Source organism: Peromyscus leucopus, chromosome 4, assembly GCF_004664715.2.
Source record: "Peromyscus leucopus breed LL Stock chromosome 4, UCI_PerLeu_2.1, whole genome shotgun sequence".
Lineage (NCBI taxonomy): Eukaryota > Metazoa > Chordata > Mammalia > Rodentia > Cricetidae > Peromyscus > Peromyscus leucopus.
In genome coordinates this window covers 113193433-113216617 of record NC_051066.1, presented here as the reverse complement: position 1 = coordinate 113216617, position 23185 = coordinate 113193433, and the positions used below count along the sequence as shown (strand labels likewise).

The 23185-nt window shown below is 40.5% G+C and overlaps 2 protein-coding genes across 6 annotated transcripts in view; one reads left to right on the top strand and one right to left on the bottom strand.

Annotated features, from left to right (window-relative positions):
- LOC114702977 (SLX4 interacting protein) overlaps window positions 1-2003 on the bottom strand; it is a 167319-nt gene extending 165316 nt beyond the window's left edge. For 2 of the 3 annotated variants that reach the window (XM_037205253.1, XM_028883594.2), the window contains exon 1: window positions 1815-1987. The gene's annotated coding sequence lies outside the window, so the exon portion shown is untranslated. Of the gene's footprint in view, window positions 1-1814 lie in introns of all 3 variants that reach the window. The other variant, XM_028883600.2, reaches the window with a different exon arrangement.
- Window positions 2004-2718: 715 nt separating this feature from the next.
- Window positions 2719-21705, top strand: Mkks (McKusick-Kaufman syndrome). Of its 3 annotated transcripts, none has more exons than XM_028883601.2 (7): window positions 2721-3100; window positions 9067-9294; window positions 9660-9794; window positions 14952-16342; window positions 18915-19090; window positions 20558-20668; window positions 20852-21705. In XM_028883601.2, the coding sequence occupies exons 4-7, from the start codon at window positions 15358-15360 to the stop codon at window positions 21290-21292; spliced, it is 1713 nt and encodes a 570-aa protein (XP_028739434.1). In that variant the 5' UTR covers window positions 2721-3100; window positions 9067-9294; window positions 9660-9794; window positions 14952-15357; the 3' UTR covers window positions 21293-21705. The 3 variants fall into 3 exon arrangements, with proteins under 3 accessions (XP_028739435.1, XP_028739434.1, XP_028739436.1); XM_028883603.2 differs by lacking the exon at window positions 2721-3100 and adding an exon at window positions 4617-5654; XM_028883602.2 differs by lacking the exon at window positions 9660-9794 and having other exon boundaries at window positions 2719-3100.
- Window positions 21706-23185: the final 1480 nt, after the last annotated feature.

Genomic DNA, 23185 nt, shown 5'->3' with positions numbered 1-23185 from the left:
AAGAAACTGGAGTTACAGGCAATAGTGAACTGCTTGACATAGGCACTGGGAATTAAACATTAGAAGAGCACATAGCTCTTAACTGCTGAGCCATCTCTCCAGCCCATGTCAGGTACTTTTAAAAAGCATGTTTCAGGTAGTAACTTACCTAGCTCTCACATGAGTCCTACCTTACAAATTACAAAACTGAAGCACAAGGGTAGGTAATATCTATTAGATTCCAGAGCTTGGAGCTGTTAAGTGGAGGAGGCAGGATGTAAAGCCAGTCCAGACAGTTTCAGAGCTGATTTGCTTAACCACTCACATGATCACCACCCTCAATATACCATGCAGCATGTAAAACTGCAATCAATACTGAAGTGTAATGTTTTCCTTCACAGTCAGAAACCATACATAGCCACAGTGGAAACATTCATGTGCGACTCATTAAAACAAGTGACTTCCATTCTTCTTTCTCACTTAATACATTGAGGGGGGAAAAAGAAACAGACTGCAAAATAACCAATAACTGCGAAGCTGATTGGTAAGGTAACCAATTACTGGGATGCTGATTGGCAAGGTAACCAATTACTGGGAAGCAGGTTCACCACACTCCCAATCTAATATTCCTCGCTGTCTTCAAAATCCTAATAACGCCACCAGAAAAAGGGAAAAAACAATCATACTCATAATAGCATAAAAAGCATACGTCATTTTCAGTGCTATCAAATACCTTAGTAGCATCTCAGTTCCTCCCAGAGTCTGGATTTGTCTAGAACTAGTCTGAAGTCTGGTTTAGAAGCTTCCCAGGTGACTGTCATGGGCAGCCAAGATTAAGAACTCCTGATTTTGATTTCTCATTAAAGAAAGACACAGAAGAAAGCCTGGGGCTACAAAAAGCCACAGCCCAAAGTTTCCAAGTCAACATCATACTGTCCCCACATGCAACTTCTAATCATTCAAGTAAACTCGCAGATGATGCTGACCCAGCTGGTAGATAAGTACACTGAGCAACAAGGCCATAGTAACTCGAATATTAGCCAACTGGCTTACAATTATGGTTATATACAGTACCCAAGAAATAGGAGAAGTGAGAACCCGTGAAGTTGCTAGTCCAGCAGTGCTAAGAACCACAGAACACTGTGTTCCTGGTTCCAGCTTGGTACATGACAAGGGAAATGAATGAGAGCCCCTACAAAGGGATGAGTGATGTTTTTTTTTGTCTTGTTTTAAACTTTTCTTTGATATTTTATAACATAGAGCTAGTTAAATATTGAACAAAGGCACTGAGTGAATGAATGAACGAACGAACACAACCTACATCACATCTTAAAATATTCTGAGAATGCCGGGCGGTACCTGTAATTACAACACTCGGGAGGCAGAAGCAAGCGGATGTCTGAGTTCGATCGAGGCCAAAGCGAGTTCCTGGACAGCCAGAGCTGTTACACAGTGAAACCACATCTTAGAGGGGAAAATAATAATAATAATAATAATAATAATAATAATCCTGAGGGTTATATTTACACCTCTGGATGTAGGCATCCATAATTTGATACAAATTGCTGTCCCGTCCATTTGGCTCTCCTTTACTCGGGAGGAATTCTCTCAACATTATTTTAATTTTAAATCTCGGTCTTCCTGCACCCTGATGTTTAACAATTTTTCAGATCTGAGTGTTTTCAAAAAATAATGGAGCAAGAAGGAAAACCTAAGAGAAAGACTGTGGAAAGTCTCAAAATTCAAAACCAACACACGTAGTGGTACAGAAGATGGGCCAACAGTTCAGTCCAGCTGAGGGAACAGCTAGGTTGCCAGAAGCATCATGCTCTTACCTATGCTGGTGGCGGGAGGTGGGCTCGGGCTTTTTATGTTTTGTTACTGTCCAGGGTCACTGGCGGACCAGTACCTGAATGTGGAAACTCAGACCAAAAAGGCGGCAGGCAAAACCTCAGAGAGGCTTTGGCTCACTTCCCCTTTCCCAGGGTCGTCTCGCGCGTGTGAGATTGCAACCACCGCCCAAACACAAGATGGCGTATCCGGCTTCACATGGGCTGGAAGCCAGTGCCAAAACCTAAAATGGCGGCGAGACGCTAGGTGAAGTAGCGGGATAGCCGGAAGGATCTGCCCAAACGAAAAATGGCTCCCGTTGCTGATCTCAAAGCTTTATAAAGAGACCAAAATAAAAATGGCGGCAGAAGCGGACTGTTTAGAGGCCGGGAATGCCATGACTACGATTGGCAGATAACGAGTCACTGTAATTCAATACGTAATGACGGACAAGGAAAAAAAAAAAAAGCCCGTAGTGTTTCCATGGTACCACAAAACTACTAGGGCAGGTGTGAAAAGTATTTTTGATAAAGAAGATAAAAAGATAGGTTGAAAAACAAAGATGGTTTTCACAAATGCCAGAGAAAAGCTAATTTAAAATGTGCTTCAACATGACTTCATAGTATTTCCGATGGTCCGAGAGTGCAAAAGACATCTCTGAAGCAGAAAAAAAAAAAAAATGGCAAGAACAAGGATATTAAACAATCAGTTCTGGCATGGAGTTAGGGAATCTCGACTTCTGCCTAAACCCCTCCAAGACAGAGCGGAAGCTTCCTGCCCGGAGTCCTGCTCGGACTGCGCATGCCCGCGCCCCGACCTCCTTCTGGACGGTGAGGGGCGGTGGGGCGGAGCCACTTTCTACAGTTTTAGGCATCCTGAGAGGGGTGGGGCTTGAGCACTGAGTGACAAAAGGAGGCGCTTTGTGATTGGTCAGAGGCCGAAAAGCAGCCAAGAACGCTGACTTCTTCATTCATTCCAGAAGTATCTATCAAGAGAGCAGAAGGTTGCAAGTTGTGTCGCCTTCTTGATGTTGTGATGGGTGTTTAACCGTTTTCAGTCTCGGTAGTTTGCAAAGACACCTCGGTGACGGCCGCCGTTCTCCTCAGCCGGAGCTTCCAGCCAATACCGGGAGAGAGGGCGGGGCGCGCGAGCTGCGCATGCGCCTTCCTGCCTCCCTGGGCCAAGGTGGCGGGACTCCGCAGCGTGTCTGCTGTGCTAGCTCGGTTTCTGGGCTCCGGTGGCGGTGGCGGCGACGGCGGCCTGGCCGCGAGGTGCAGCTGCTGGTGGGCAGGTGAGAGCGCCCGAGCCGCCAGTGGAGGAGCCAGCTTGCGGTCCCTCTGCGTCCCCACTCGCGAAGGTCGCAGGTGGCCTCGGCCAAGGGTGTTTGGGGGCGGAGATACGGAGGCAGCTGGCCACCGGAGAGTGCCCAAGGCCGGCTTTGAAAGTAGTTTCAGGACCTGGCTATCTGATGGTTGTGTGAGTGTGGGTGGCCAGGCGTGTCCATTACCAGGTGGAACTGGAATAAAGCTTCCTAAAGCCACCTGCGCGGTGAACTAGATGGAGAAGTGTCCCTGGGAAATTGTCGGGATCACCTGCACTGTCGCTTTCCACCTGCAACCCGGAACTCCTCTAACTCCTTCAAGGGAAGGGTGCCGGTGCACCGGGGGCTGTCGAGTCATGGGGGCTTCCCTCGAAACGCGAAACTGGAGCATAGAGCTTCTGGCAGCATGATCGTGCCAACTTTGAGAAAGCAGAAACAGCTCTCGGGCTTTTGATTGTATAGTGGATGGAGATGCAAGGACATCTGACATGAGGGGTGTCCCTGAGGTCATGTTCATATTCCTGGGTCATTTTTGATGTTTCCGAGGAAACAAGTTTTTTATTACTATCATCTGCTTTCTCGTTGTCACGTAGTATGTGTGTAACACTATTTCATACATCAATGATCTAGACTGGCAGCAGCGTTCTTCCCACATGGAACTTGTAGTCTAGTAATAAGTCCTAGAAAATAATGAAGAGAGGAAAGCCAAGTTCTAGATTGAGTGCTCAGAGCAAGGCCCTGTGAATAAGGGACACCCGAAAGAAGAGCTCAAGCTCAAGAATTGTGAATGAAATGCCAGGCCCATAATACTACAAGTACCAGAAGTTGAATCTTTTTTGTTTCCTTTGGGTTTTTTGAGACAGAGTTTCTCTGTGTAGCCCTGGCTGTCCTGGAACTCTGTAGACCAGGCTGGCCTCAAACTCAGAGATTCTCCCACCTCTGCCTCCAGAGTGCTGGTATTAAAGCTGTGTGCCACCACCGCCCAGCCAGAAATTGAATCTTTAAAGGTACACTTTAGAGTTGCTGGCAACTTGAGACAGCAGGGCATTGACTCCCTGGGGAAATAAACGGCCTAAACTACTTAAAATGAGCACGAAGGCAGTTGTCATTCTAGAGCTCAGTCTTGACCCTCTGGTCAGGTGGTCCGCCAGTTTCTGAGATTTTTAGATCTCTTATCACCTCATTGTCTGGACATCTAGACCCAGGCACTACATGGAGCAGAGCATAGTTGGTGTCTGTTGATATCAACCCTGTACTCCTCCAGGAACCACCTAGCTTGGAGAATTAACTCCAAAAAAACAACCACAGTTTGTATGTGAGATGATCTGAAGGAGAGAATGAGGGAGAAGGAGAAGCCTGGGGCCAGCTAGACAGCTGCCAGCCAGACTTGGAGTAGGACACACAGAATGAAAGGTAAAAAGCCCCAAAGCAAAATGCAGATGAAGAGAAACAGGTTCATTTATAAGTTATTAGAGCTAGTGGGACAAGCATAAGTTAAGGCAGAGCATTCATAATAAGTCTCCGTGTCATGATTTGGGACTTAGTTCTCTTGTTTTGACTCCTCTACAGTGTTCAGTCATGGATTATAGAGATCACCGTCTTCTAAATTTGTTCTTGGCTCAGAGGACAAACACCATTCCTTATTCACCTTGGTGGTTTTCCTAATCTAATAAGATTGCCAGGATGTGTGGAGAGTTAGTGAGGATTTGAATAAAAGTAACTCCACACATACCTTAAGTGAAAATTGACGTGAACACTAGGGACATTTGGAGCAATATAGTATTTTCCTAATTTTGTACCAAGAGATTAGCAGTGTAATCACATTGCTCAAGCAGGAGTTTCTGGAGGGGTCTGCTTTTATGTATTAGAAGTCATGCCTCTGTCCCAGTAACAGCTGCCATGCATTGAGCACTTACCCATGCTCACACTATAGTGTTCTAAATATGTATCATTTTTATAATGTGACAGTCTATGAGATTGCAGCAGGAACCGATGATAACTAGTTTGTGATGGAGGTTAAAGTTAATTCTCGTGTTTGCTCAAAGGTTTTTTTCTTGTCCAACATTTCTGAAAGTGCAGATCAGGTATCAGAACTTTCAAATCTAATCACTTGGTAACTATAACTTTATTAACTGTCATCAGAGAAGCGTATGTGACCTCTACTCGGTGTTTGCTGCTTTTCTGTGCCTTAGAAGTTTTTTTATTTCCTTCACAGCTTACCTGGCTTATACATCCGACTGTTAGCTATCTTGTAACATCTTGTATTCTGACTATAGACACACACACACACACACACACACACACACACACACACACACACACATACCCCAAGCAAGAGCCCCCAAAACCACAAAACCTGTTTCGTGAGAATCTGGATATTTTTATTTTTTGTCTAGCGTACTGAATTGGAGGCCAGCCTGGGATTATGTATGACCCTGTCTCAAAAAGGAAAAACATCTTCCCTTTCCAGATGACCAAATGATACTACTGATAGTTATCTGTCACTGAGTCCAGGCTGCTTCAGGTACGTTAATTGCACAGCAGATTTTGATGTGGAAGCCATTATTACTCTTTTGCCATTGACCAGGAGAGTAAGTGGCTCAACTAAGGCAGTTCAGTTACAGAGAGGGTTCAAGTAACATTTGAAGCCCAGGCAGCAGGAATCCAGAGCTCAGTCCCTTAAGTCACTGCCTTAGGATACATTCTTATTAACCTGATTTACCCAGTCTCTGAAAACTAGTCAGTAGAAGCAGTCTTGATGGCCTTTGAATATTGTTATAAGATTAAACTTTCACTCTGCTGTCAAAAATGTCACTGTATCTTCCAGGCAAACCCACATGACTTCCCCTTCCTCTCTGTAAGTTCAGAGTACAGAGGCTGTTGGAGGTCACACAAACAGTAGCTCTCAAACTTCAGCTTTAGGGCTTCCTGTAGTCCTTTAGGACTTCATTGTAGTCAGTGTTTCTGGACAATGCCCTAGAGTTTCCTCTTCAGTGATCAGGGCAGCCTGAGAATTTACATTTCTGCTAAGTTCCCAGGTGAATGACTCGTGCTAAAGATGATGAGGCCACAAAAGAAGTAAGTCATTTAGAGGTCATAAGTGTCTGAACTATGCTTTTTTTTTGGGGGGGGGGGGTGCACACGTAATGGCAAGATGTGGCAGCTGACTTGAAGAGTGAGGGAAAGGCAGAATACATTATATCCAGATCTCCGAGTTAACCAGCTTAGTCTAAGATATTTTTAATCTTATTTTGTTTTTAATTGTGTATACATGTTTTGTTTGTTGTAATTCGTTTTGAGATAGTTTCATGTAGCCCAGGCTATTAGCTATTTTGCCAAAGGATGGAGGACCTTGAAGAGTGCTGTCTCCTCAATAATTGTGTAATTCCTAGTCCTGAGATGATAGGCCTTGGTTCTTTTCAGTGGAGAAAATTGGTCACAGCATGCAGAGGAAGATGACCTTCAAAAGTGGTAGGTTGAAGATAGAAGAGAGGGGCCAATGGTGTTAGAACTGACAGGGTGTTGGCAAATGAGACTGGGCCATAGGTAACTGCTTCCTTATTTTAGACAGTAGGGAAGGTTAAGAGCTGGGATGAGTACATTTTTACAGTGTGGATAAGAAATTGAGAGTATTAATATCCCATAACTACCATTCTCTAGCTATTAGGTTATTTGCAAAAACAAAGGTAGAATAAAATGAAAATCTCAAAAATGGTGAAGGGTAGAAATTGGCCCTTTGAAAGTTTAGAGCTGATTAGGGGCAGTTAAAAATCTCTGCTGTCTTGCTGAGAGCCAAGCAACTGGACATTTATCTAGAACAATCTGCATGATTTCCAGTCCCTCTCCCCCACCAGTACTAATGCCAGATGATAATCAAGATAATTATAACTCAGACATAATATCAGATGATAATCAGGAAAACTAGTAAAAGGCCATGGGAGACCTCTGAGACATCTCCAAACCTCTATATCTTTTTCTGATGAGTCACAGACTGCCAGTAGGCTGTCACTTCTCAGCCACTAATCAATTGTATTTTGGACTCCACAGTTAATGACACCCTCATACAAGTCTTGTAAGGATTTCAGTATTATTTGCTTTTAATCATAAATACACTGAACTAACAGTAATGGTGTAACTGTACTAATGGTGAAGAATAGCAAAGATGATAAAATTTTCATAATGTATTGATTTTTAACATTTACTGACAACTGATAAATTTCCTGACTTAGATGTTGTTTGAGCTATCCTTGAATGGTAAAGTAAGATGGTACAGAGTGGAAACTGTGGAACAGGAGTCAGTTTTAAACCATGGTTTCATCGGGAGTTGAAGTTTGTTTATTTAGTGTGTGTGTCTGTATTTATAAGACTAGAAAAGTCTAACAAAATGGGTGCCACTTTAGGAGATATGTCTAGAAAATGGGCAGAAAAGGCAAACCATCGTTCTCTTTATCACCTGGGCAGGTTAGGCATGAGCACGATATGCATTCATTTTTTAAAAAACTGTACATATAAGGCGTCATGTGTTTTGATAACGTATATGTTGCATAATGATTAAATCAGGTTAAACATAACTATCTCTTCAAAAGTCAATTCTTTATGATGAAAACTTTCAGAATCCTCTCTTCTAGCCTCTTTTCAGTTGTACCTGGTGTCTATACTGAGGGCCAAGCTTGAACAGCTATTTAAATTGAAAATAACATGAACTGTTTTTACAATGACTAAATTTTTAAAAGAGCTATTAGAGGCAATGATTGGAATTCAGAAATAATGAATTCATAACTATCCAACATCAACATTTTCCTTAAAGTCATGAAGTTATAGTAAATATCAACCATCCTAAACATGAGATCTGGATCAATTAATTCTAACACCCTAGCTGATGTTCTCTTCATGACTGTGTTGCATTTTGTGCAAGTGTTGTTTCTCATATATTTTAAAAAGCAGAATGAACTCCTTACACTGTGCCTAAAGCACCAGCAGATGGCGCCCAGGAAACTTCAGAGGCAAACTATGAATCTCCTGTTTAAAAAAAAAAAATAAATAAATAATAAAACCTGTATTCAAATTGTTAGGGGAAAATAACCAAACAATTATTTAAATTGACACTGTTACAGGAACAGGGTAATCTGATATCTAGAACCCAAGTGTTTGGGACTTTTTTCTCCCTCCACCTTAATGTCATTCTGCCACCAAGAAATCTTCTTTATGTAGAAATGAAGAGGGAGTAGTTGCCATCATAGATAGAAATGAAATAAATTTTAAAATACTTGTGGTCTGACGTATGTATTTCACTCTTTTACTTTTGTGGCCCCTAGGTGTAATTACCCATGTTCTATAACAAGGTAGAGGTATATCTTTTCATTCAGCCTTGCTGTTCTGTAGGAAGAACAAGCTAAAGTAAACATAACTAATTTAACTGAATGAATGATGCAGACACCTGTGCTCTGATTTAGGGCAAGTAGCATGAGACCTTTGTCAACCTCTGGAATCTGTGACAGGCTCAGAACACTCTGAGGAGTTCACTATCATCACATTCTGGAAATTCTAGGCCAGTGCTCCCAAGCAGGAGCTCATTCTTAACTTTCGAGAAATTGCTTCATAGTCAGCTTTTTTTACTGTGTATATTAGAGGTTGCTTTCATTGGATATCTGTACTGCATGTGTGCCCAATGCCAGCAGAGACCTGGATGTTGGATCCCCTCGAATTGGAGTTACAGGTGGTTGTGAGCTGCTTTGTAGGTACTAGGAACTAAACCCAGGCACGCTAGAAGAGCAGCAAGTACTCTTAATCACTGAGCCATCTCTAGCCTGTAAGTGAACGTTATTGAAGTACACTATACTGTTTGTGTTTGTAGGCATGATTTGAGACTGTTTATGTTTAGGGGTTGGTTTAATTAATTTTTTTTCCTTTGAATGTAATTATTTTTTTTTCCTTAGGTGTACTGATATCAACAGACTATGAACTTTCAGAACCTCTGGAGAGAATACAAAGTTCTGATTGTTATGGTACCTTTAATTGGGTTCATACATCTGGGGTGGCACGGAATCAAAAGCAGCCCTGTCTTCCAAATTCCTAAGGACGATACCACTGAACCAGATAGTCTGGCACTTGCAAGTCAGCCAAAGAGCCAAACCTAGGAGAAGTAGCAGGCTTGTACTTTTCAGGTAAGTTTCATTAAATCTGGTCAGCCATTAGTTTTTATAGCACTCTGGCAAGGAAAAAAAAAAAAAAACAACCTAAATTAAAAATTTATTGTTTTTGTTAAGATATACCCAAAACACTCATTATTTTTAAGAAAAAATAGCTATATTTACAGTTTCAAAATAATTTCTATGAGTAGAAATAACTGAATTCAAGAGAATGTGGTTATATAGTTTAGCAGCAAAACTTGATTTTATCTGACATGAGGCAATTGGAAGTATTTCTTCCACTTAATCCTATACTTTAGATTCTCTGCAGAAATGCCTTTCCTTATGAGTGCTGTGTTGATTGTGGTATGCACTATCTTTTTTATTACATATTTACACAGTCCAAGAAATTCTAAAGTATGAAACTCACTGGCCCCAAGGGTTCCATGAAAAGAATTACGACTCTGTAATTGTGTCACTCAAGCCGAAGCTGGGTCTGAAACTTAGAGGACTCCTCCTGTCTCAGCCTCCCAACTGTAAGTATGGATGTGAGCCATCATGTCAGCACATTTTTTTCTAATATGTCTTTTTTCACCTTGAGTTGAGAAATGTGCTATAAATTCTGGCATTAGGTCAGTGGTTTTAGGAGAACCTCAGGGCAGCTTTACTCACTTAAAGAGGACTGATGTCCTAGCTTGCTATAAACTGATCATTGTGCCAGGCGTGGTAGTGCATGCCTTTAGTCCCAGCACTTGGGAGGCAGAGGCAGGTGGATCCCTGTGAGTTCAAGGCCAGCCTGGTCTACAAAGCAAGTTCCAGGACAGCCAGGTCTACACACAGAGAAACCCTTTCTTGAAAACAACATCAAAAAAAAACAAAAAACTGATCATTGCTACCTATAATCTCAGCACTCTGGATTCTGAGGCAGGGGGATCAGGAGTTGAGGGCAGCCTAGCTGCATAGTGAGACCCTACCTCAACAATAGCAACAAAAATTTATTTCAGATTAAGATTTTATTTTTAAATGTTCATAAAGAGAAAAATAAAGCATGATTTAAAATATTAGTTAATTTTTTGCTATAAAAAGTTAAATAACAAAACAAAATATCAGAAACTTGACAATTTAAAATAATAGCCTTAGGGATAGTCGTTGTATTATAAAATCTGTATGTATTTAAAAGGATTTATGTGTGTGTGAAAGTTTGTGTCTGTGTGCACATGTGTGCATGCGTACCGTTTGTGTGTGAGTGCCCGCAAAGGCCTAAGGTGACAACCCCTGGAACTGGAGTTCCAGATAACTTTGAACCACCAATTTGGGTACTGGGTACTGAACTTGGGTCCTCTGAAAAGAGCAGCAAGTCCCCTTGACCCTCTCCTAGGCAGAAAGACTTTTCCTGGGTAGGAAAAGGGAGTTAGATGTATTAGATGCTTGATGTTTATAGAGCAGTCCTTTCAGACTCTGTAAGACCATTATAGGGTGTGTGTGTGTAGAACTTTAGTTTTTGTCTCATGAGTTGAGAGGCCATGTATAGTCAGACTTCAGAACAAACTTCCATGCTCAAAAATGAAGAACTAAAGCTGAAAAAAGAAAGAATTTCCTAAAATACTAGGTGAACATAGTAAGAGATTTTAGATGGCAATGAGCAATAGATAATTTTAGAGGGCCGGGTGTGGTGGTCCACACCTGTAATCCCAGGATTTAGGAGACTAAGGCATGAGGATTGCAAGTTCAAAACCACCCAGCACTACATGGTAATATAACATTATCTCCAAAGAAATAAGAGAAACCAAATAAAATTGAAGCCAACACTGCCAGATAAGCAAAGAGAATTAAGTATTTCAATTGGCTTTGGATCGGTAGAAGTTAAAGCCAAGTTCAGAGTACACTAAACACTAATTCTAAATAAGCAAAGCTCATGAAAAAAAAGTTCTGTGTCAGTCCATTGGTACTTTTTATTTTGTAGAAAATTTCAAACATTATAAAACAAAAGGTAGAAACTGAACCCTCCTCCAACTACATATAAACACTTACCAGTATTAATTGTGAGTCTATCTTGGTTTGGGGCAGTGCTAAGGGTTGAAACCAGTGCTTTGCATATGTTAGAAGTGCTTTACCAATGAACTAGGTACCCTTTTCCTCATCCTTTTCTTTAACTGATAGGGAATTTAAAACCCCTATTCATCCTTTCTTTGTGTATCTCTAATGGTAATAGTAAAATAGTACTACAATGGGACCAACATTTGTGCTAACCACACTGAGAAAACTAACGTGAACTCTTCACTGTGACTTCATAACCAGAGCCTGATCATATTTCTGAATTTTTATGTAAAATCAACAAAAACAAAATGTGCTATGAGATGTCATTCTGTATGCTGTGAATATGTGTTGCTCTGATTGGTTGATAAATAAAACACTAATTGGTCAGTAGCCAGGCAGGAAATATAGGCAGGGTAAGCAGACAAGGAGAATTCTAGGAAGAAGAAGGGCTGAGTCACAAGTCGCCAGCCAGACACAGAGGAAGGAAGATGTGAAGGCAGAACTGAGAAAAGGTACCAAGTCACATGACTAAACATAGATAAGAATTATGGGTTAATTTAAGTGTAAGAGCTAGTCAATAATAAGCCTGAGCTAGTGGCCAAGCAGTTATAATTAATATAAGCTTCTGTGTGTTTACTTGGGAGACACGAGTGGGAGAGATTTGTCCCAACCACTGGCCAGCCAGGACACAGGAAAACTTCCAGCTACAAAAATGGGTTTCCTACAATCTAGATCCAGACATGCACACATTTGGTAAATGATACCTATTTCTAGAGGATTGCATTTCCCCTGTCTACTTTGTTAGAAATTTCCCACATTATGAATTTAGCTGATTGCATCCGTTTCTGTAAACTAGGAGTTAGAACAAAAGCCTACTTATTTGTTGTTGTTGGCTTTGTTTTGAACAATATTTGTAGATAGGACTGTGGTACATGTCTTAGGCAATTCCTTGTTTAAATCAGTTTGGCTTGTACCACCATAGGAAGCCATGGTCTACTTTGAGAAGTACCACGGGCTAACTAGTAAGATTAGTACTATTTTAAAACATTTTTTAATAATTGTATTTATTTGTTTATTCATTCATTCATTTGTTGGGTGTTGTACCACAGCACACATGTGGAGGTTAGATGACAACTTGGGAATCAGTTGCTTCTCTTCTTCTACCTTGTGCATGTTGGACTCAAACTCAGGTCTTCAGGACTTATTGGCAGATGTTTATCCATTGAGCCATCTTGCTGACCCAAGATTAATATGACTGATGCCAAATTCAGTCCAAGTGGCAAATCTGGTTAGCACACTCCTGAAAATAATAATTTAATAATTAGTTAAACCTTCAACTTTTGACACCAGGCCTCAACAGATAAAATCCACAAGCTGAGTTTCTCATATGTTATTATTAAGACATCAGGATGTCATGCCTCAAGGCATACCCTTTACTCCCTTACATAGAATACTAACGTATGGTGCTTAGCATTTGAAGTTGAATTGCAAAGCATGACCTCCTTTCCCTTTGTCATTGACCACATTCTTTAGGTCTTTTTTATTTATTGGCATTTACCAACATTTTGGAGAGCATTAGTTGACTTGGGCTTTGAAAATGATTGACTAGTAGATGAAACTATAAAATTAACTCTGATTCTAACTGAGTCTTTAAAACATAGTTTGTATACTAATACGATTGTTTTGCTGATTGATTCAATTAAATGCAGGCTGCTAATGAGTTTCTACAGTAGGAATGCTCGCAACTGCTGACTTAGTTTCTTTTCCTGTTGCTTTAACAAATATCCTGGCAAACTTAAGGAGGAAAGTTTTTTTGTGTTTTGTTCTGTTTTGGTTTTAGCTCACAATTCCAAGTTACAGTTCTCTATTGTAGGAACGTCAAGGTGGCAGAAACTCGAAGTGGCTGGTCTCATATCCACAGTCACTGAATGCATGCCAGTGCTCAGCTTACTCTCTGTATGTAGTCTAGAATCCTCTCCTTAGGGAATGGTGCCACCCATAGTGTGCAGGTCTTCCACTAATTGAGTAATTGTCCTCACTAAAGTTATGTCCCAGTGATTCTAGAATTTGTCAGGTTAACAGTTAAAACTAACCACCACAGCTATCCTGTTGTTATGTATGTACAAACAGGATTTGATTTCAATGCAGTCCTGTCCAAGCGTAGTTTCAAAGCAAAACAAAACGATTAAAAAATAAAAATTACATCAAATAAAGAAAAACTTTTTTTTAGGTCCTGAGAGAAAAAGGCCTTAGTATTTTTGTTTTTTTCTAATAGAAATTAAATTTTTTTCATACAATATGTTATGATTACAGGTTCCCCTCCCTCATCTCTCAAATCCTCACCTCCCCACCTTTCCAACTCAAGGCTTTCTCTTTCTCAAAACAAACATGCAAAAAAAAAAAAAAGGAAAAAGGAAGGATGGAAGAAAGAGAGAGAGAGAAAGAAAGAAAGAAAAGAGAGAGAAAAAAATAAAACAGGCAAAGTATGTACAAGAAACACACATGCAGAGACAGAGACATACACAACAAAACCCATAAAAACACAAAATCAGAAACCATAATACACAAGCAAAAGACCAATAAGTTAAAAGGAAAATGCAATATGAGGCCAAAAAAAAAAATCTCCAATAATACCATTGAGGTCTTTTTGTGTTGGCCATCCACTGGCCATGGGACCTGCTTTTATGTGTGGTTTGTATATTCAGTGAAACTTTAGGAGAAACTAATTTTTCCTTTAAGAGCAGTTGTCAGTTGTAGATAGCCTCTGGGCTAGGAATGGGAGCTTATGGCTACTTCCCCATCTTAGCACTGGGACCCCATTTGTTTTGGACCTGTGCATGCTGCCACAGTTGCTGTGAGTTTATGTGTGTGCCAGCCCTGCTGTGTCTGTAAGACACTGTTTCCTTGGAGTCATCCATCACCTCTGGCTCTTACAGTCTTCCCGCCTCCTCTTCCACATGGGCCCCTGAATCCTGAGGGGAAAGGGTTTAATGAAGATTTCCCATTTAGGACCATGTGTTCCAAGGTCTCTCATTCTCTGCACATTGTCTAGTTGTGGGTTTCTACTAGTTCTCATCTACTGCAGGAAGAAGCTTCTATAATGTTGGTTGAACAAGACACTAATTTATGCATACAGCAGAATGTCATTAGGAGTCATTTTATTGCCATGATCTTTTAGCAGAATAATCATGTCTTCCTCTAGGTCCAGTATCTACCTAGTGTCGGGTTATTGGCCACTTTGGCGATGACAGGTGTAGGTTCTAGCTATGAAATGGCCTGAAATCCAGTCAGAGAGTGGTTGGTTACTCTAGCCTTTGTGCCACTATTGCACCAGCATGTTGTGCGGGAAGGTCACTATTGTAGGTCACAGGGTTTGGAGCTGGAACCTTTCTCTTCTGGAACTGTGCAGAGTACCTTGCAGTACCATGAATACTAGTCAGCAAGGGTGAAAAAAAAAAAACTTAGTTTTATAATGTGCCATTTTTTTTTCTAGAAACAAGAGTATTAGGTCCATTGGTTTCCCTTTCTCATTTTCAGTATGCTTATGACAGTTAAAATCCTTTTTCTAAAAATGGAGCAGAATATTAAAATATTAAACTTGCTGCCTATGAAATACTTCAGAATTATTCTTCTAAATTTTTTTTAATTTCTTATAGAAAGAAGCAACTTTGAATCTGAACTTGATAATAAAAGAAGAAATGAGAAACCCCAGTTGGATTAGAAAGAACTGGCTTCTTGTGGCCGGAGTGACTTTCGTAGGTGTCCATCTTGGAACATACTTTATACAGAGAGCTGCAAAAGAGTCTGTGAGGTCTCAGTCCAGAGACAAACAAAAGAATATTGAAGAATGAAGCAAAATAAACACTTGGAATTATTAATGTCATTAAATTAATATGTGCTGGTTATTGTCTGAAAACCACTTGATTTTATAGCTGATAATACTAAATATGCAGGATTTCACCCATGAAGAACAGTTTTTAATGTTAAGACATGTGACGGTGCAATAAATGAAAAACATGTAAACAAAATAAAGCTGCCTGTACAAGTTCCACCTGAAGCAGGATGTCTCGTTTTGAAGCTAAGAAGCCATCATTATGTAAAACTGAACCATTGACAAGTGAGAGAGTCAGGTCCACACTTTCTGTCTTGAAGGGAATCCTAGCCTCATGCTATGGCCCTTCAGGGAGGCTGAAGCAGCTGCACAATGGCTTGGGAGGTTGTGTGTGTACAACCTCACAGTCCTCAGCCCTGCTCCGAAACCTTTCAGTCACCCATCCAGTATTAAAGGTCCTAACAGCAGCTGTGCAGAATCACGTGACCTGCTTCAGTGACTGTGGCTTATTTACAGCCATTCTGTGCTGTAACCTGATTGAAAATGTTCAGAGAATAGGCTTGACACCCACGACAGCTATTAAGTTAAACAAATACCTCCTGAGTTTCTGCACTGGTTATCTCAAGTCTGAAGCCTGTAGCTGTCGAATCCCAGTTGACTTCAGTAGTACACATATCTTCCTGGGCTTGGTACACAGTATCTTAACCAGCAAACCTGCCTGTATGCTCACCAGAAAGGAAACTGATCACATCAGTGCTTTGATCTTGAAAGCTTTTTTGCTTACAATTCCAGAAAGTGCAGAAGACCGAATCATTTTAGGGAAAAGTATAGTTGTTCCCGTAAAGGGCCAAGGAGTTACAGATTCTACTGTATTACCTGGACTGCTTATTGAAATGTCAGAAGTTCAATTAAGGAGATTATTACCCACCCAGAAGTCAAGTGCCCTCAAGGTGGCACTCTTCTGTGTGTCTTTATCCGGAGATATTTCTAATGCTGGAGAAGGAACTCTGGTGGTCCCTTACCAAGTGTCCCTTGAGAATGCAGTTTTAGAGCAGTTGCTTAATCTGGGAAGGCAGCTAGTCAGTGACCATGTAGATCTTGTCCTGTGCCAAAAAGTTATACACCCATCTTTGAAACAGTTCCTCAGCAAGCATCACATTATTGCCATCGACAGAGTTGGAGTGGCTGTGATGGAACCCCTGAGCAAAGTGACAGGTAAAAAGTTCTCTTGGCTTTTGCACATTAAAGCTAATATGTCACCCTCCCTTTTTGAGCAGAGAAGTTTGGTTTGTGTCACCGTTAATACCTTGAAATTTTTTAGAAGCCACCAACCTTACAGCATTTGACTCATTCTGGCAGCAAACATTGTTTGTGGGAAAGATCCCTTTGCCCAGTTACTAGAAACAAAATGGTGGTAGTTCAACTCCAAGTATAGTCTGTTATTATCTAACCCTTAGTATTTTAAAGGCAGTTGAGAAGTCTAACATAATTATAAGGTCTTTAATATTATACACACAATTTTAAAATTTACAAAGCTTTTAAATCCTATTACATTCAGCTTCACTTTTATCATAACTTCAAGAAATGTCTGTACTTCTGCCCAAATAGTTATTCCTAATTTGGGAAGCAGATATATGTATATATGTTTGACATTTACCAAGAATACTTGTGGCTGGGTTCTTGAGAACCAAGGGCAACTTTTAGAGTCAGGGCTTCTAACAGGCCTGGCCTTCACACCTTTACAACCATCTGATGAATTGCTATATAGAGTAACAATCACAAACTACAGTCTAAACAGATATACATGGTTAGGACAAAAGTAACTTGAAGAGTCCCTTATGTGAGCCACCTCTCAAATCAGTGTCCCTGTAACTGCACTGACAAACTTTCAGAAATTATCAGTTACATCCATATTGATTGCAATTGTTGCTTTTTGTTTAACAAGCTCCAGCTATGTTGTTGGGCTGGTCTCAAAGTGCTGGCCCTAAGGGAGCCTCCTTAGCCTTCCAGATAGCTAGAACAACATACTCCCCGCCTTGTGATTTACAACTCATTGAACTGTTATTAAAGTTCACTATTTAAAAACAGCATGTATGCCAGATGTTGGATATTGTCAGCCAAATGACCATCAAAATGAAATTTACTAGGAACATGGAAATAATTATTTGGAATTCATTTTTTGTACTGTAGGACAGATCTAAATTATCTACTAATTTGCATTGGTCTGGCTGTTTCCAGCTTATGTTCACTGGGTATTCTGGTAAGTTAAAGTGTGGAACGTTTTCCCATAACACCATTGTTGTAAATAGGCACTGATTTCCTGCACTAGTCCAGGTTTGTTACTTTGCCCAGATACCTAGAACACAACATGAAAATTTTGACTCCGTTAGTTTTCTGATCTCTGGACGTGGTGGCACATCCCTAATTGCAGCACTTGGGTGGAAGAGGTAGGAGGATCAAAGTCCTCAATCCTCACCTACATAGCAAGTTCAAGGACAGCCTGGACTACATGAAAGTATCTTTAAAAAATCTGGCCTCCAAAAAAGTGAGTTGCTACAAGTTATAGTTTTGATACTCAAACGTTAAGTGTTATTTCTTACAGAAGTTGGTATAGATTCCTATATTACAACTACATTTAGAGATTCTGCAAATTTTAACTTGTGATTTATGTATTTTTCCCCATGATAGTAGGGGAATAAACAAATAAATGAATAATATAGTGAAGTAAGTATGTTATATTCTTTATTTTGGCACTTGCATGCCCAGTTATATTTTTTTAAAGGCTCCCAGGCAAAGTGTGTGTGTGCGTGTGTGTGTGTGTGTGTGTGTGTGTGTGTATGTGTATCCCCTATGTAGCTCTCCTAAAGAAACAAATGAATTTTTTAAAAAAGACATTACTCACGCTTTTTCAAAATTAATGAGGTTCTTAATGTGGTGTTTTTGATCTCTAAGTAGGCTTTCAGGAATCCTAGACTTCCTAAAAATACATGCAATTTTTTGTGTGCCTTTTTCTGAGAGTATAAAATAGGTTTTAACAGATTTTCAGATAGGTCTGTAAGATTGGGAATGTAGCTCAGTGGTAGAGCACATGTTGGGCATGACTCTGGGTTTAATTCCCAGCAATACACACACAATTAAATGAATAAATAATACCAGTCTGCCTGGTTACATTTATTGAGTCAGAAAGACCTGACCACTGTAAGTGGCATTATTCCCTGGGCAGGAATTCCTAGGCGGTATAAAGCTGAGAAGACAAGCTAAGTACTAGGGTGTATACACACATCCCTCTGTTTCCTGATTGTGGGTGTGGTAAGAATAGGTGCTTGAACTCATGCTGCTGTGACTTCTCTACTGTAGTGAACTGTGACCTGGAACTGCGATCCAGAATGATCCTTTCTCCTTTTGATGAGCATTTTATCACAACAATAGAAAAGCAGCAATGACAAAAGTTCATAAACCAACAGCCTAAACAAGCAAAGATAGCCATGTGTTCATTTGTTATCCCAGCATTCAAGAAGCTGAAGTGGGAGGATTACCGCAAGTCCAAGACCAGCTTGGTCTACATGGTTAATTCTAGGCCAGCAGGAATATATCATTTAAATAGCAGAATGTGAATTTCAGAGATCTAAGAAGATGCATTTTATTTCTTTATTCTTTATTTCATATTTTCAATGATAAGCTTTGGTGGGGGATTTTATACTAGCTAGGAATTTTATTGATATTTATTCATTTTAAGAGTTCCATCTTTGCTTATACGGTTTATATTTTCCATACTTTACAAAAATAGGAGCGACGCCTATTGGTTCCCTAAACACAATAGCTTCTTCTACTTACGGAAGTATAAAAGACGTGTGCTCGGCAAGACTTGGCTCCAAACATTTTTTCCATCTTATTCCTAATGAGGCAACTGTCTGCAGCTTGCTCCTCTGTGGCCGAAATGACACTGCCTGGGAGGAGCTGAAGGTAGGTGGACTTCCCGGGCCTACAGCAGGGGTGAAGCAACTCGTGGCAGGTGCTGCAGGTTGAGGGCTGTGGTGTTTTTAGTTTTTCACATTTTCCCAGACTTTCCATAGTGATATAAAAAGTAAAAACAAAAAGGGACAGAAATGGGGACTGGAGATACAGCTCAAGAGTGGAGCGTGTGCTTGGTACATAAAAGGTTCAATCCCAGCACCAAAGGAGGAAAGAGGAGAGGCAAAGGCTCAAGGAAGCTAATTTAATTGGCTGTTACAGTAAACTTGGAGGGTATTGTACCACTTATCATTTCTGATTTTTACAAGAAACCTAAAGGTTCTTGATGGGCAGTTTTTCTAAGAAATGACTTGAATTGCCTACTTCTTGGCATGATACCACATTGCCATCTACAAACGTGCTGCTGCATTCGTAGCTATTCTGGGCGGCATATGACCTGGTTGGCGCGTATGACCCAGACACCACAGGTTGAACATGCCTGGACTGTTGTGTACTGTGCTAATGTGTATGAATAATTTACTCAAAGTGAATTTCCCAATCGCCCACTTCTTAGAGTTATTGTTTTCTCAAGTTTTATATAAGCAAACTGACAATATACAGAATTGTGACTTTAAAAATTAATATATGCTTAAAGATTCATCCTTAGTAAATCAGAGATTTGCATGTTTTTTACTTACTATTGCTTGGTGCTGTCATTTCTAAACAGACTTTATGGTATTTGTACATCTTACTTGTTTAGACTTTGATTTTAATGGAAGGACCAGCAAGCCTCATTATCGAAGATGTTTTTAGGCCATATGTTTGTGAGCAAAGTAGACATGAAAGAAAATATTAATCTAATTTTATGAAAACAGACTTGTGGCTTACATGTCCCTCTTCATTCTCTAATCTTTATTTGAAATGCTATTAGTCAGTCACATTACTACTTTGATAAAATAGATTTTGTTCTTTCTGAATTAAAATCTGGACCTTTTGTGCTACGGAGATATCTGAGTGCATAAAGGTACTGAATACCAGGCCTGATGACCCATTGTAATTCCCAGGAGTCATGTGGTGGAAGAAGAAAGCTGACTCCCACAAGTTGTCCTCTAACCTCTACACCTGTATCATAGCACATGTGCACACAGACTCCCTACACACACACACACACACACACACACACACACACACACACACACACACACACACAGAAACAGCCTTTATAGATTAAAGAAAAACCTGGGCACCTACCACCAATCTGGATGACTTGGGTTCAATTCCTAGAACCCACACAGTAGAAAGAAAAATCAGACTCCCACAAGTTGCCCTCTGTCCTCTATTCATGTGTCCTGGCATGCACCTTCCCCTGCCACACAGAGAGAAAGTTAAAAATAGGGCTCTGAGTTCAAGTTACTATGAGAGCATGGAACAGTTCACATACCACAGTGAGATCCTGATTCTAATTTGTTTCTTCCTTAGCTCACATGTCAAACAGCAATGCATGCCTTGCAGCTAACAATCAAGGAACCATGGGTTTTATTGGGAGGTGGCTGTACAGAAACACATTTGGCTGCTTATATCAGACACAAGGTAAGTTAGACATCCTGCTCACATTACTTAAATTTTCAACAGTTTTTGTTTTGTGAGACAATGACCAAATCATAATACCCAAGAACCTTTGGTAATTAACTTTTTAAAATTCAGATAATGTTTTTCTGAAGCATTTTTATATTAGTTGATCTGTATGTTTTCACTGGTCTTATTCCTCTCTAGGTTCATAATGAGGCAGAAGATATTGTCAAAGAGGTTGGATATTCTCGAGCAGAACTCCAGATTGCTGCTGAAGCATTTTGCAGGGCTTTGGAGTCCGTTGCTGGCTCTTTGGAACACGATGGTGGTGAAATCCTCATTGACATGAAGTATGGCCACTTTTGGTCAGGTCAATCGGATTTTGCTTCTGTTGTTCACTGGCCAGATATGCTGTCACGATGTGGCTGTGGCTTATACAACAGCCAGGAAGGACTCAGCTGGTCTTTCTTGAAAAGCACTCATCATCCTTTTGCACCACAAACCTGCCTTTCCCAGACAGCTGTGGGCTCAGCCAGCAACCTGACTGTGGACTGTTTCACTGCCAAGCTTAGTGGCCTACAGGTGGCTGTAGAGACAGCCAATTTGATTTTAGATCTTTCATATGTCATTGAAGATAAAAACTAACATAATAGAATGGCATGTTCATGTTATGAAACAAGCTAGTTCAGATGTCTAAGAAAAAATGGTTATATTGTTCTCTCCCGAAGGCCTGTTCTGCATAGGTGGACAGATGATTTATAAAAGTATAGACCTACCTACTTAAGGAAGGGTGTGGATGTTAAATAGAAATTTATAGACTAATAACTCTTGATGCCCTTGTAATCATCACCATCACCCCACATTTGATGTATGTCCCCTAAGAATATTGGAATTGTCCTTCTACTTTCTTTCCAAGCTGCTCCAATAAGGGATGGCCCTGAACTTTTCCCATTGGCGAGATAGGAGTCTTCATTTTTTGTCATAGCCACTGTTCTTGCGTATTTAACTTTCCATAAAACTTACTACTTTCTTTTTTTTTTTTTTTTTTTTTTTTTTTTTTTTTTGGTTTTTCGAGACAGGGTTTCTCTATGTAGCTTTGCGCCTTTCCTGGAACTCACTTGGTAGCCCAGGCTGGCCTCGAACTCACAGAGATCCGCCTGTCTCTGCCTCCCAAGTGCTGGGATTAAAGGCGTGAGCCACCACCGCCCCGCTTACTACTTTCTTGATGTAACATTGTTGCTCTCATTTTAACTATTATAGAAATTTGTTGAGATGTTTTAATAAAGTCATTTGTGTTCCCTAAACTTGTATGTAATCTTTACTAGAAAATACTGGAAATGTAGCCTAAACATAGGCAACATGTTCTTGCAGTCTCAGCTACTCAGGAAGTTGAGCCAGGAGCAATGCTTAAGCCAAGCCTGAGGTCTGCCTAGACAATAGTAAGACCCTTCTCAGAAGTAGAAGACAACACTTCACTAATACTTGAAGAAAATTATCCAAATTCAGATGGTAAAACATGGCATGAGAATTCTTGATTAAAATAATTTCAGAGAAGCTCATTCTGGCAGAAATAAATGGCAAAAAATAAATCATAAGCACATTGTTGTGATTAAAACTGAGGAGCAAGAAGGATGGCTTAGCAGTTAAGACCACTGGTTGCTCTTCCAGAGGACCTCTATCATCTTCATAAAATTGGTCTTAAGATTGTTTTCATGTGCTTCGGGTACGTTGGAATGTTCATTTCTTCCTGTAGTAGGATAGCTTGGCTCTGGTGGTGCCATATTGCCCTTTCTGTTGTTGATTGTGTTCTCACACTGACATTTAGGCATCTGGGTTTGGGATGGTTATAGTCTAGGTGTAGATTCTTGTGTTTGTCTTTGTTTGATGGGTGTTTGATTCCTTAGTTTCTGTTTTCTCCCTGGTCTTCTGACCTAAGTAGCCAGGGATTCTGGTGACTAGTGAGTCTTCAGGTCTGGTAGGGTGTCTCTGCTAGGGTATTTGCAACCTTCAGGACCTCTGGGATTTGGGATGCCAACTTTGCCTCTGTGGCTCAAGTACCTGTGTGGTCTCTGGGATACTGAGTACCTGCTTGGTCTCTGGGATTCCGAGTATGCCGTGGCCTCCAGTAAAGCAGAAGTCTTCTTCTGAAGTTGTAGGCTGGAATATGGAGCCTAGGGGAGGGGATGCTCTGGGGGATATTGGCAGGTTTTAAGGAGTGTTAGCAGGTAGTGTGTGGAGTCTGACCTCAGGTTTCTAGAACAGGTCTGGCCTCAGATAAAGCAGGTCTTCTGCTGAAATTGTGGGCTGGAATATGGAGCCCAGCAGAGAGGGTGCAGTCTGGGGCTGTTGGGCAGGCTTTAAGGAGTGTTTGCAGGCATTGAGGGTGTCTTACCTGGGGTCCCTAGGACCAGCCTGGCCTCCAGTAAAGCAGTCGGAATTGTGGGATACAGTATAATGTATTTCTATACCAACCGTCAAATTTTATATTATACTATTGAATCATTCTTTGAATGACTTGTAACTTAAATAAAAATTGTT

Excerpts from the sequence above, each read along its gene's own strand:
- Mkks (XM_028883602.2), top strand. The coding sequence starts at position 15,358 with ATGTCTCGTTTTGAAGCTAAGAAGCCATCATTATGTAAAACTGAACCA. Across the intron at positions 16,343-18,914 it reads ACCCCTGAGCAAAGTGACAG|GAGCGACGCCTATTGGTTCC; the intron begins GTAAAAAGTTCT and ends TTACAAAAATAG. Across the intron at positions 20,669-20,851 it reads CTGCTTATATCAGACACAAG|GTTCATAATGAGGCAGAAGA; the intron begins GTAAGTTAGACA and ends ATTCCTCTCTAG.